General features: G+C 35.3%; 2 protein-coding genes across 2 annotated transcripts in view; one reads left to right on the forward strand and one right to left on the reverse strand.

Annotated features, from left to right (window-relative positions):
* LOC143729596 (uncharacterized) overlaps positions 1–12,783 on the reverse strand; it is a 700,608-nt gene that overhangs the window by 44,056 nt on the left and 643,769 nt on the right. The window lies entirely within an intron of this gene.
* Positions 114–2,669, forward strand: ccdc25 (coiled-coil domain containing 25). Its single transcript, XM_077220826.1, has 9 exons — positions 114–295; positions 524–571; positions 656–695; positions 786–837; positions 919–994; positions 1,077–1,180; positions 1,425–1,627; positions 2,038–2,083; positions 2,168–2,669. Exons 1-9 carry the CDS (start codon positions 271–273, stop codon positions 2,195–2,197), a joined length of 624 nt encoding a protein of 207 aa, XP_077076941.1. The 5' UTR covers positions 114–270; the 3' UTR covers positions 2,198–2,669.

Raw genomic sequence — 12,783 nt, forward strand, 5'->3', positions numbered from 1 at the left:
CTGGCGTGAGGACAGTTCGAAACGTAGAACTGTCCAATGTGAATCGCGATACAGAGGCACATGGTTTAACCAATTCATTGAAAAGATCCGATTCAAACGAACAATTCTTTCACGAATTGGGAATCGCTACTTCATTGCAGCGATGCTTGCGTTCATGTTGTGGTCGGAGTGGATGGTACACATGACATGTGCCTCTGATTCAGATGATTTACCTCTGATGTGCTCATTGTTTTGTTGAATACATTTTAAAGGTTGTGTCTTTGCGGAAAGATGGTGTTTTACTTTAAAAGCGAGGGTGAGTAGTGAATTGTGTGCCCAGGCAAGACCATGTTTATGTTGTCAGCAAAGACAGTATGAATAAGAAATAATGATAATGCTACAAATAAAGCATACAACAAAAAGACTGCAATATATGTAGCTTGACATGGTGAGATGATATTGTTGGCGGTTCATTGTGTCTTCAGTTTTATAGCAAGAATAAACAGTGCTTTTTAAAAGTTGCATTACATGCTATCTTTTACAGTTGTCTCACCGTCCTATACCATCTACATGGGCAAAGATAAATATGAAAGTACGTGCATATTTTATTATAAATAATACTTTTCAGCATTCTGTGCTTGTCAGATCGTTAACAGCTGTTTTTGTTTTTCAACAGATGAAGATCTGATAAAGTATGGATGGCCTGAAGATATTTGGTGAGAACATTTATTTGTTGCTTGACACCACGAATGAAGTATTATTTTTCTTCTAGTTTTGATCTGCAATGAATGTTTCTGTGATTCCAGGTTCCATGTGGACAAGCTTTCGTCTGCTCATGTATATCTAAGAATGCCAAAGGTATTTTGAGAAGTGAAACGGATTTTAGCCTACAGATGTATTTATAATATTTCTGTGTTGACAACTGTTAATTGATTAAAGGGTGTACCGATAGAAGACTTACCAAAAGAAGTCCTGATTGACTGTGCCCAGCTCGTCAAAAACAACAGCATTCAAGGTATTGCTTCTTTACGAGAAACATCAAAACTAGTTTGTTAAGAGTGTTTTGAAGGTGTGATCTCAATTGTATTTTTTTACAGGATGCAAAATGAACAATATTAATGTTGTTTACACACCATGGGGGAATCTGAAAAAAACAGGAGACATGGATGTCGGTCAGATAGGCTTCCATCGGCAGAAGGAGGTATGATGAGAGATAATGATGATGCTTTGATAATAAGCACTATGATTTTGTGCACACTGCATCCAATTCTTGTATTTGTACACAATTGAAACTAATAACCTATAAGAAAGTAAAATCATATGTCGAAAACTGTCTGAACAGTTTATATGATTTTGAAGTGTTCAGGGATTACTATTTTACTATGAAATCTTGTGAATAATTGCAAATTCCTTATAAATATTCAACTGCACTTCGATATCAACAGGTGAAAGTTGTGACGGTAGAAAAGAAAATCAATGAAATTGTCAACAGACTAGAGAAAACGAAAGAGGAGCGCTATCCTGATCTGGCCGCTGAGAAGGAGTCTCGGGACAGAGAGGAAAGAAATGAGAAGAAGGCTCAAATACAAGATCAGAAGAAGAAAGAGAAGGAGGAAATAAAAAATAAAAAAGAGATGGAAGAATTAAGGTGCTGCATATTGTTAAGATGTTGAGATGCATATTATAATCTCAACACAAACAATTGTTTTTTGTTGTTGTTGTTTTTAAATACACTGGCATCCAAAGGTTTGAGACCACTTGCAAAATGATTTATTTATTATTTTTTTAAAATTTTATAACAAATTATGTTATCAGCAAAATGATTTGAGTATTTTTTTAAAATCTCTTTACAGAATTTATATTTGTTAAATCAATTTTTTTTACTTCAGTGTTGTATTTTCAGTGTGGTCTCAGACTTATGCACTCCACTGTATATACAAAAATTAAAATGTTAAATGTAAGAAAATAACATTTAATAATCAGTCCTTTTGAGAGCTGTTATTTACAGGTACATGCATTCATTTTGTGAACTTACATGTAACATCTACTTTCCTGCAGGAATTATTCAGCACTCATGAAGAGTGACAACATGACCACAAATGAGGTAATACGTCCTTAGAGTTTAATATTCATAGCTGAGCATTTACATAAATTCTGTTATGACTTGAAATGATCATTTTCTCTGCAGGATGGCAATGATTCAGATGACTTCATGTGAAATAAATAAATGGATCTGCGATAAAGAAGAACCACCATCTTCAAGACGTCATAGCAGGCTTCAGAAATAAGCAAAAGGAATCAGTATTTGTGCCAATAAAGCACAATTCCCAGAGTGCTCTAGATCATCTTGCTTTGTCATTCCTTTGAAAATTAAATGCAATATGTAAAGTATGTAAAAAAAACAACCTCTTTAAATGATAAAAGAGTAGATAGCTCATTTTAACAAAAAGAATTTGAGAATATCTGCTGATTCTGTACTTCAAACAGTTTTGGTTTTTTTTGTTGATGTTTTTGAACGAATTAAAAGATATTCACAGTGGAAATATGTTAATGGATGAGTGTACACTAAAACCTTGAGGGTATTTGTGCTTATAAATGATGGCTTTCTGAAATGACAGGATTGAGCGACAAGCTCTTAAACTTTTCCTTTTTTGATGTTCTGGAATAAAAAAAAATCTTTGACATTCTCAGTTCATTTCTGTTTGTTTGATAGTCTGTGTATAAATTCAGGTCTATGGATGGCCTGGATGAATGTATAATTACATTAAAATGTGTTAAATGATTTAAAATATAAAATCAGTTGACTGAACTACATAATATTAAGTGTTTTATTTTGTTTAGGGTTTTCTTTTCAGTGTTATATTTTGCTTTCAAGTCAAATTGGCAATCTATTCGATCGATTTGAGGAGAAATACGGTGCTTTAGTTTAGGTTACTTTATTGTCACTTGGAAAAGGCGAGAACATCCACTAGATGGCAGCATTTCACCGCATAATTTGGAAAAGGACAAGATCAGTTTCTATTAAAAAGTGCTTTTTAAAATGTAGCCTATTTATTTAAGGCAATTTCCACAAATGGACACAAAACAGGTCCTGAAGCTCATTTAAAAAATTGTCATTTCTTTTTCAAGAGGTGCTACCAGAAAATGTTGATCATCAACCTCAAACTACACATTTCATCTTGGATTATGACATTTACATTTCATAAACGTTACCGTTTAGTTAATTATTTTTTAATGAGATTTGCAAATTAATCAATTTTGTTACTGAAATTTTATAAACTTAGATGTATCGGCTAATCTAAAGGTCTAACCTTGAACCCTGGTTTGTTTGATTTTGCCAAGGTCTAGCAAGAAATATTCAAATGTACTTTAAATCATCATGCCAGAATTATTTTATTTTGTTGTATTATTTTATTTAATAAATAAGACCCATCCAAATCAATTTATCGGTAGGGCCTACAATAATAACATTGCGATCAGAAATATCGTAGGCTAGGAATCTAAAAGCTGCTGACAGACTACATACCCCTAAGAGCAAGCACACTTGTTGCATTACAGACGGACAAAATAAAGGAGTTATTGTGTGAAGCGTCGTCTCCTGTCCAAGGCCGGGCTGGAAAATATGACCTTGGATTGGCACCTCAGCTGTCCTTCACTGGCGGGATGTTTCTGTTCTGTTTATAGGAAAGATTCAGTCACATTATTTTCAAGCCAGTGGCATTGCACTATTATAACACAGGCCAATTCAGCGACGTATTTACAAAAAGCGTGGCTTGAATTAAGCGAATTGGATTAGTTACAATGTCTAGATGACTAAATCATACTGGTACGTACACTTTGATGTTATTTTCTGTAAAAAAAAAAAATATATATATATATATATATATATATATATATATCAGCAAGGATCCCTACACTCTTAAAGGGATAGTTCACCCAAAAATGAACATTTTGTCATCATTTGCTCATCCTCATGTTGTTCCAAACCTGTTGAGTTTCTCTCTTCTGTAGAACACAAAAGATATTTTAAAGAATGACAGTAACAGCTGAGCGCACCCATTGACTTCCATGTTTCGTTTTGTTTTCCTATGGAAGTCAATGGGTGCCGTCCACTGTCTGGTTACTGTCATTCTTTAAAATATCTGATTTTGTGTTCAACAGAAGAAAGAAACTCATGCAGGTTTGGAACAACTTGAGGGTGAGTAATGACCAAATTTAGATTTTTGGTGAACCATCCCTTTAAAAATAAAGTTTATTTATTGGCATGTTCCATTAAAAAACCTTTAACATAAATGCAAACTTTCCATTCCACAAAAGGTTCTTTATAGTGGAAAAGGGTTCTTTAGATAATTAAAATGTTCTTACTCAAAGAAAAATGGTTCTTTTAAGAACTGTTCGTTAAAGGGTTCTTTAGGGAACCCAAAATATTTCTTCACGGCATCACTGCGAAAACTCACTTTTGTAAAATTTATTTTAAGAGTGTATAGAGGATTATACACATACACATACCTGTGGCTGAAGTTAGCATCAACAAAGCAGAGAAAACTTCCTGAAATCCTAACAAGCACTCGTTTAGTCCAATCATCCACCGTCACAGTTAGCTTAGACCTCCGCTGGGTGGATGGCCTGCCACACATAACCTGTCTGCTCCATTAACCTCATGTTTAGGAAAAAAAAGTCTCTCTAGATGTGGCTGTGGGGCACAAACCAGACAGCTATACTTCACATCTTCACTGGCCATTAGGCCAAAACTGTTGGCAGGGACCACACACGTACACTCACACTGAAAGAGTGGGGATAAAGAGGCAGGAAAGCAGTGAGAAGCGTGGACCGCCACACAAAATGAAAAGGGATGTGCCTCTGTGGTCTTCCGAACCGGCCAGGCCAGCTGGAGCCTTCAACAAAAGCAAACAAGGTCATAAAGTGGGTGCAGAAAAGAACAGGCCTGGAGAAGAGCCACTGTGATGTGAGGAAATGTGCGGTACACATGGGTCTGATTCAACAGTTCCTGCACTGTCGGGGAGAGAGAATACAGCAAACACTCTGATAAAGTGCTGATTTATGAACCGCAGTGAAAAACAACTGTCAAAGGGTCATGATTATGAAGCATTTAACTTCATCATATGCTACTCTTTCAAAATGCAAAAATTTTAAGACGTGCCAAGTTTTCTGCATGCACATAATAAAATTCACATCAAGGATGTATTAAATTGATCAAACGTGACTGTAATGATTTTTACATTGGTACAAAAATGTATATTTTAAATTAACATGACCAAGTACATTTGTTTTTCTACCACGATGCAGGCTTTCTATTGACCTCTATTATTTTTATACTGAGCTAATATTTTATATGCACTACTCCTAAACATAACCCTCACACAATCCATTTTAACATTTTTATAATGACATCATTGAGAAATGTCAAAGGTATCCTTATATCTTTAAAAGGCTGCATTGCACTGTTATTTTTAATGGCATACACATGCCGAGCCTCAGGAGAAGAAATCCTCGTCGCCAAAAAAGTCCAAAATTGAACGTAAAAGGAAACGTGACCGGAGATTACAAAAAACAAGAGTCAATGCCGGGATAGCTTTTTCCAGGTGGAAAGAACTAACGCAGGAGAAAGATTTCAAAAGAGACGCTGAAGTCCTGCTTTCTCCTCGACAGGAAGGCTAAGTCAATATTACAGTCTGAATGACATGCTTTTTTTCATTGCTTAATTGTGTACTTTCTTATATAGACAGTAGAACATTTATAGTTAAAAGTTAAACAGGCTCTTTGATGAATAGCAGCTAGTGAATAAAGTTGAGAAGGCGCTAGAAACAAGGTTTGTAAGTTTACTTTTTGTAACCTAGAAATTCGATAAGAATATATTTTAAATAGAGCATATGATTGTTCTTGCATTGTTTGTCATAGCTTTTTGGTACATAGCAGCTACCGTAGATGCAACACGCAATTGAAAAAGAGAGGCGCTGGAGAGCACAATTCGTTTGAATGCAAATACAATTTCACCGCTAGATGGGAGAAATTCCTACACAATGTCACTTTAAATATGCACTCTACAGTTAAATTAAGTTGTGATTACCTTGTGAAAAAGTCTCAGCTTCATTCTTCCTAACACATGAGCTCTCCCCATGGGTACAGTTAAATCGACAGCATCAACTTCATGCTGATGATTCACTCCAGAGGCCCCTGACACAGTGATTGGACAAGATCAACAGAGACGTGACCCACTGATCTATTCAACCCATCCAGCTGACAACACAAATTCCTCTGGCACGTATGCAAAACTTACACCAGAAGCATAAGATTTCCAGTCAAAACCTTATCTCACCTTGATATATTTTTTTTACATTGCTAGAAAATCCAGCTAAAGTCAGCTTAAGGTGGTAGCTGTTTTTCAAAACATTGTACCTTGTTGTTTCCCATGCTGGTGGAGAAGGAAGGACATCAAGGGGGCATTCATCTGAATGGCAGCTGCTCGTGTGGTGTGTGATCCTCCAGTGTACACAACCTGCTTACACTCTTAACCCGAATTAGTTGACTTTACTCGCAAATTGCGTGGAAACCCGTTGCCCTATACCACTTTAGTTTTTACACAAGCTTAAACTAAACATGTTGAGTTGTATTAACATATAATCTTATGTAGGTGCAGTAGACTAAACAAGTTTACATTAGTAGTCTTTACTGAAAATCATTAGTTCACATTCTAAAACTTTTTGAGTTTAGGTGTGCTATTAGATACCCAGCATGCATTGCAACATGAAGCTTTTCATTTTTCATGATTTTAATCTCTATTGATGACAACATCAATGTGCAGTTATCACTGAATCACTTTACTATAGCTTGTTAGCTATAACAATTGTACCTTTTTAGACACACAGGTAAAGCAGGCAGATAATTGCTAATTTTCATATGTCAAGGGCAAGAGCTCAACTAAAGCCAACACTTATCACCATTATGGTGAATATTTTAAAATTAAATTAAACAATAATTCATCAACATCTAAACCTCTGTTAATTCGAGATGGTTCTCACTGCGGAACATGAAATCCACGGGGAGGAGTCGGATCCAGATCCAACTCCTCCCACCTTACATACACCTAAACCTAGCCAACTCCGCCCCCTGATCCCTAAACACACCCCTAATCCCTAAACCCAACCCTAATCCTACCCATCTCCACCCCTTGGATCTTGATCCGACTCCTCCCCGTGGATCTCATGCACTGCATTGAGGTGCTACTGGTTAATTCTCAATACCATCTGTTGCCGAGGCCTGTGCTCGTCCAGCCAGGTGTAGAGCCCCTTGGAAGCACGTTAGACGCGGGTCTTTTCACGTGACCAGGCAGGTTTTTGAATACCAGTGGTTTCTGCTTTTGATTTGTGATGTGGTGTTTGAACCCCTCCCCTTCCTTATGAAACTAAACATACCAAGTAATATCTGCTAAACTTGATTAGTGCAATGAATCTTTCAGCTAAATAGTACAAACAATTAATGTTGTTTAGTAATGATAGCAGGTTTTTACAAAACATAAAAGAATAAGTAATGCTCACTCGTAAGTTTAATTAGAAACAAAATCTGGGTTTATAGTGTACTGTCATATTTGCTCATTCACACGTTTTGGAGATCATTGCATTGGTTAGCATGGCCCAGTTAACCCCTGCTGCATGCTAGATGTTGCAACTACAGCATCTGACAGCAAAAGCTGCTCACTGAAGAGCCGATGGGTGGAGCTGGACATCCAGCCACGCCCTCTCTGAATGTAATGGGTGGAGCTTGAAGGTCCAGCCACACCCTAGCCCTGTCCATATCCCTATCCCTAAACTTGAACCTGGACTAGGTCTCTGTAGTGAGCTCCACTTGCAGCAAAAAGCATCTTTCTATATTGACGGGCATTCAAATGTATCATAATAATGAATTGCAAAAATTTACAGTAGATTTTTTAAAATGAAATATCTGTGATATATTGCTTGCAAAAAAAGTATTTCATCAGGCCTATTTGTTATGTGCATGTAAACTGTAAACATTTATTTTCATGATTTATCACAGCTTTTATCTTTTGTCAAATCAACTTAGATAATTAATGTGGTTCAGATAACATAATATTTGGAGTTTCTATTTATTAAACCTCCAATGTATAAACTCAAATTTTTTATTTCAATTAACTCCATAAACCAACAATATTTTCTTTTACAGAAAATGTATTATAATATACATTTATGTGAATGCAATTAGGCAAACTTTATGGTAAACAAAATTTTGACTTAAAAAATAAACTGAACTAACTGAAATAAACAGGTTTAAGTTGAAGTACTAAAATGTCAGTTAAAGTTAACAGAAATATCTATTTATAAATAATAAAAATGACAAAAGCACATTATTTTACGTTATTTTAGCTTTATTTTAAAGAAAACATTTTTTTTAAATAGTTTTAGCTTTATTAACAATACACAATACACAGTAGTATTACGAGAAGCAGAGGTCCAGCGAGTGCATGCATTTCCTGTGAACCCACACTAGTGGCTGAGAGGATTCAACATAGTTCAGAGACAATAACAAACGTAATACATAACGCACGTGAGTAGCCTATAGATTTGTTCTTCACTCGCTGAAATTGAATCGGAATGATCAGGGAACTGAGTGAGATAATTCACACTGCATGCTAAAGAGAATAAACGCCAATCCAATGGAAATACTTTGCCAGGTTAGTGAACATCAACGTGTTGGTTTTGATGGATATTTTTTATGCACGAACTACACATTCTGATTCTGACATTCCTGATTGAAATATTTTCAATAATTTTCTATTCTTGACCGATCTAATATCCATAATTTTGGCAATAGATAAACTGTTAAATGAGTCCGTCGTCCGATTTGACTAGTATGCTTATGTAATATTAGAAACTAGAAAAAAATTGTTCGTTCACTATCTTCTTGGTTAAAAGATTAAGGCAATTATCAAAGTTTGATCAAAAGTTGTTTCATTTTCCAATAAAAGATTATACATTTTTACATTATTTATTATATGACCGGGATGACCCCTTAAAAATTTTGACTCATATACAGTATATTGTTATTAATGTATATGTTATATTTTTATATGAGAGCCAAATAAGCAGTGTTGGGGGTAACTTATTACAAGTAACTTTAGTTACGTAATCAGATTACTTTTTCAAGTAACTAGTAAAGTAACGCATTACTTTTTCAATTTACAACAAAATATCTGAGTTACTTTTTCAAATAAGTAACGCTAGTTACTTTTTCACATTTATTGACTGACAGCTCTCCTGTCCCCATGTTGAGAGAAATAAAGTGAGGTGTTGAGTGCATTTGCATAGAACATGCATTTACTCATCTCATTTGCACAAAAACATTCAGTATTCCTCAAAATGAATAAAAACAGTCAAATGCAATCTCTGAATTTTGTGCAAAAGTTTTATAATTAACTATGTTAAATTACACAAATATACTTTATGTATTTAATCTCACTTTATTAACCAATGTCTTTGCTGCTGACCTACAATGATCTAATTCAACCATACTAATAAGCAAGAATGACTTTAGATTAGGTTTAGAAATAAGAGTGTTGAACTTCCTTCTCCTGTATCCTATTGTTATTTAATCAAGAACAGCAGCAGCTGAAAGGTTTGTTTGAGCGGCGCCCTCTACTGTACAGTAGTAAATATGCATTTCCTTCAGCCTTAGGCTTATTCATTTAACTTTTGATGTGAAAGGGCCTTAACAATTGGCAAAAATAGATTGTTTTAGCTGTTATTAAAAAACAAACAAACAAACCCATGCAGGTGAGAAAAAGTAACGCAAAAGTAATGTAACGCATTACTTTCCATAAAAAGTAACTAAGTAACGTACTTAGTTACTTTTTTGGGGAGTAACGCAATATTGTAATGCATTACTTTTAAAAGTAACTTTCCCCAACACTGCAAATAAGTTAACCCAATCTGCAGAAATGATTGGAAATCAAATAAAACATGAATATATCATATTTGGTTAGTTTTAATATGGCCGATCATCAGCCAAATATATTTGCTATAAAAACTGCCAAATTATTTATTTTTCTGTTGTTCTTGTACATTGTGCTAGTTCAGTGTTTCTGGCAGAACTTATTTGTTTCTTTCTTCTATTCTTCAATATTGAATCAAATCAATATTTCATGCCTATTTATTTATTTTAAAATTATATATATATATTTTTTATTTTGATAAATGCATTTATATTCGTTTGATTACTAGCCATACAATAACCATGATCAGAATAACTGACATAAATATAATTACCTTCCACTCCATTCCTGACCAACCTGGAGGTAAGCAATTACATTGACGTAAATCATGTGTTGTAACATACATATCACGCAGAATAGAGGCCTACATGACACTTGGCATGCCTACAGCTGTCATTTCATCTAATTACCATATATGTAAACAAAGCCACACATGAGACTGCATGGAGACAGTGGAGGCGTTTATATAAGCAGTCGCAGCCTCCTCGAGATGTCCTCCAAGCACAATTTGAGAAAATGGCAATATGGCGTGGGACGAAGAGGAGGGTCTTGGCTTTTATGCTGAGTTGTTCATCTGCGGTTGCCTATGAGGAGCCCTCGGGGAGGTGCAGGACTTCACTGGCAAGTATAGCTAACAGGGTCCAGATGTCGCCCCTGTGTTTAAAAAGGGGGTCAGGGGCTGTTACTACAGCTGCGGGTTCCTGGACCAAGGCAGGCCAGTGGAAAATCATATTACAATCACTGTATGAGGTGAACACCCAACGAGGTGGACGCACCCAAAACCTTTCAAAAACCATATGGAGAGGTAAACACATGATGCAAGGTGTCACAGCCAATTGAGGGCAGAGCTGATGTAGCCTTAATTTTATGTCCGCCACTCGCAATGTTGTTGTGGCATGTTAACAAAGTATGTAAAAGGGAAACAGCTGGGGTTTATTGCCCTACGGAAGATGCAGTGCCATTTCAGATCAAAATCTGAGTACTTGAGCTCAATGTATAAGATTACTGAGAAACCAAAACAGCACAAAACAGTCAAAAACTGCTGATTAATGTGTAGCAGAAACCCACTGGAATCATGTCAAGACGCTTCTAGGGGAAAATGCGAAATCAGGGCCGAGCTGTATGCATAACAGGAAATTTCAGATGATACAAAAATCTTATGTCATTATAAACCTGCCAGCAAATATCTTCTTTATCTTGCACTGAATAAAGAAAGTCATACATATTTGGAACGGCATGACGGTAAGTAAATCAATTTAAATTTTTGGTTTGACTATCCCTTCACCCACAAATGAAAAATGTGTCATTATTTACTCACCTTCATGTTGTTCCAAACCTGTATGAGTTTCTTTCTGTTGAGCACTAAAGAAGATATTGTAAAGAATGTTGATAACCAGACAATTGATGGCACCCATTGACTTCCAGAATATTTTTTTCCTATTATGGAAGTCATGGGTGCCGTCAACTGTCTGGTTATCAACATTCTTTAAAATATCTTGTTCATACAGGTTTGGAACAACATGATGGTGAGTAAAATATGACACAATTTTAATTTTGGAGTGAACTATCCCTTTAATGTTCTTTATGGATCAAGTAAATCGTCAGTTTTTGCTGATTAAGAGACAGCAGTTTATAGCAAAAACAAGTTTTGCATTTCTGCCTTTAAACCCTTTTGAGCAAAACTCCTTAAGCCAAGAAAACCCTTCATTAAAATTATAAACGAACAGTTATAGGCAACAAACAATACACAAACTTTCACAGAGTTCATGCATGCATGAGGACAAACCAAACACTAGGACATTATGTGCATCTTGCAATTCAACTTTTTTATATAAAATTGTTATACTGATTATATATATATATAAAAAAAACTGTATTACACTGGAAAAAAACTTATTTGCATTTAGTCAAATATTCTTTTGAACTGAATGGCTGGAAGATTAACATCTCTTGGCTTTCTTCATGCATGCACTTCACAAATGATTTCAAACGAAACAACTCGGACTTTCCAAGGCTCGATCGACGAAAACAACACATGGATAAGTGTAAAATGTCTTAGCAGAAGCAGTGGGCTCTGGGGGATTTTATTCAAAAATGTTAAATATTCTGCCTGTCTTAATCCAATAAATCAATGATATTTTGCGGAAAGTTTTTCATCTAAGAATGAGAATCTTCCCAATGTCCTTATCAAATGCACATTTATTTTCCCATCTGACATGTTTTGGTATTTGCTATTTGCCAAGCATTGTTTAATTACACACATGCCAAGAAAAATGAGTCTGAGAACCTATTGCTGCAAACAAACAAGGATTATAGACTCTTTAAGACTGCCTGTGAGGAGAAAAACATTTTACAACAAAGCTCAAGCCACTTATGAGTATATGTAATAAACACTGAATGCATATCTTTTGTATTTATATCTAAATGCTTCTCCTGCAAACAGAAATCTGGAATAACTTTGTCTTATTATAAAGTTTAAGGGTTAAATCCTTTTACCTGCACTTTAATTGAACTGTTTGATGAAAATCTAACCCACCCTTGTTTACTGTTACTGACATACCAGAGTTGTGTCTTTCTTTTCTTTCTTTCTTTCTTTCTTTACAATAAAGCATCACACCGTTCCCTCTGCCAAAAGCTCCAAACTGATGGCGTTTGTTTTGAGAGAAGCATTTCCTCCATATGGTTTTAATAAGGAGTCTCTGAGTGTGTCTGTATAATGAAATCCAAATAAATATGCTATGTTCATGTTTTATTTGGTTTGATTTCAAACAATTTCTGGA

The sequence above is a fragment of the Siphateles boraxobius genome, unplaced genomic scaffold, assembly GCF_051911475.1.
Source record: "Siphateles boraxobius isolate OS27281-9 unplaced genomic scaffold, OSU_SipBor_1 8, whole genome shotgun sequence".
Taxonomy (NCBI): Eukaryota; Metazoa; Chordata; class Actinopteri; order Cypriniformes; family Leuciscidae; genus Siphateles; species Siphateles boraxobius.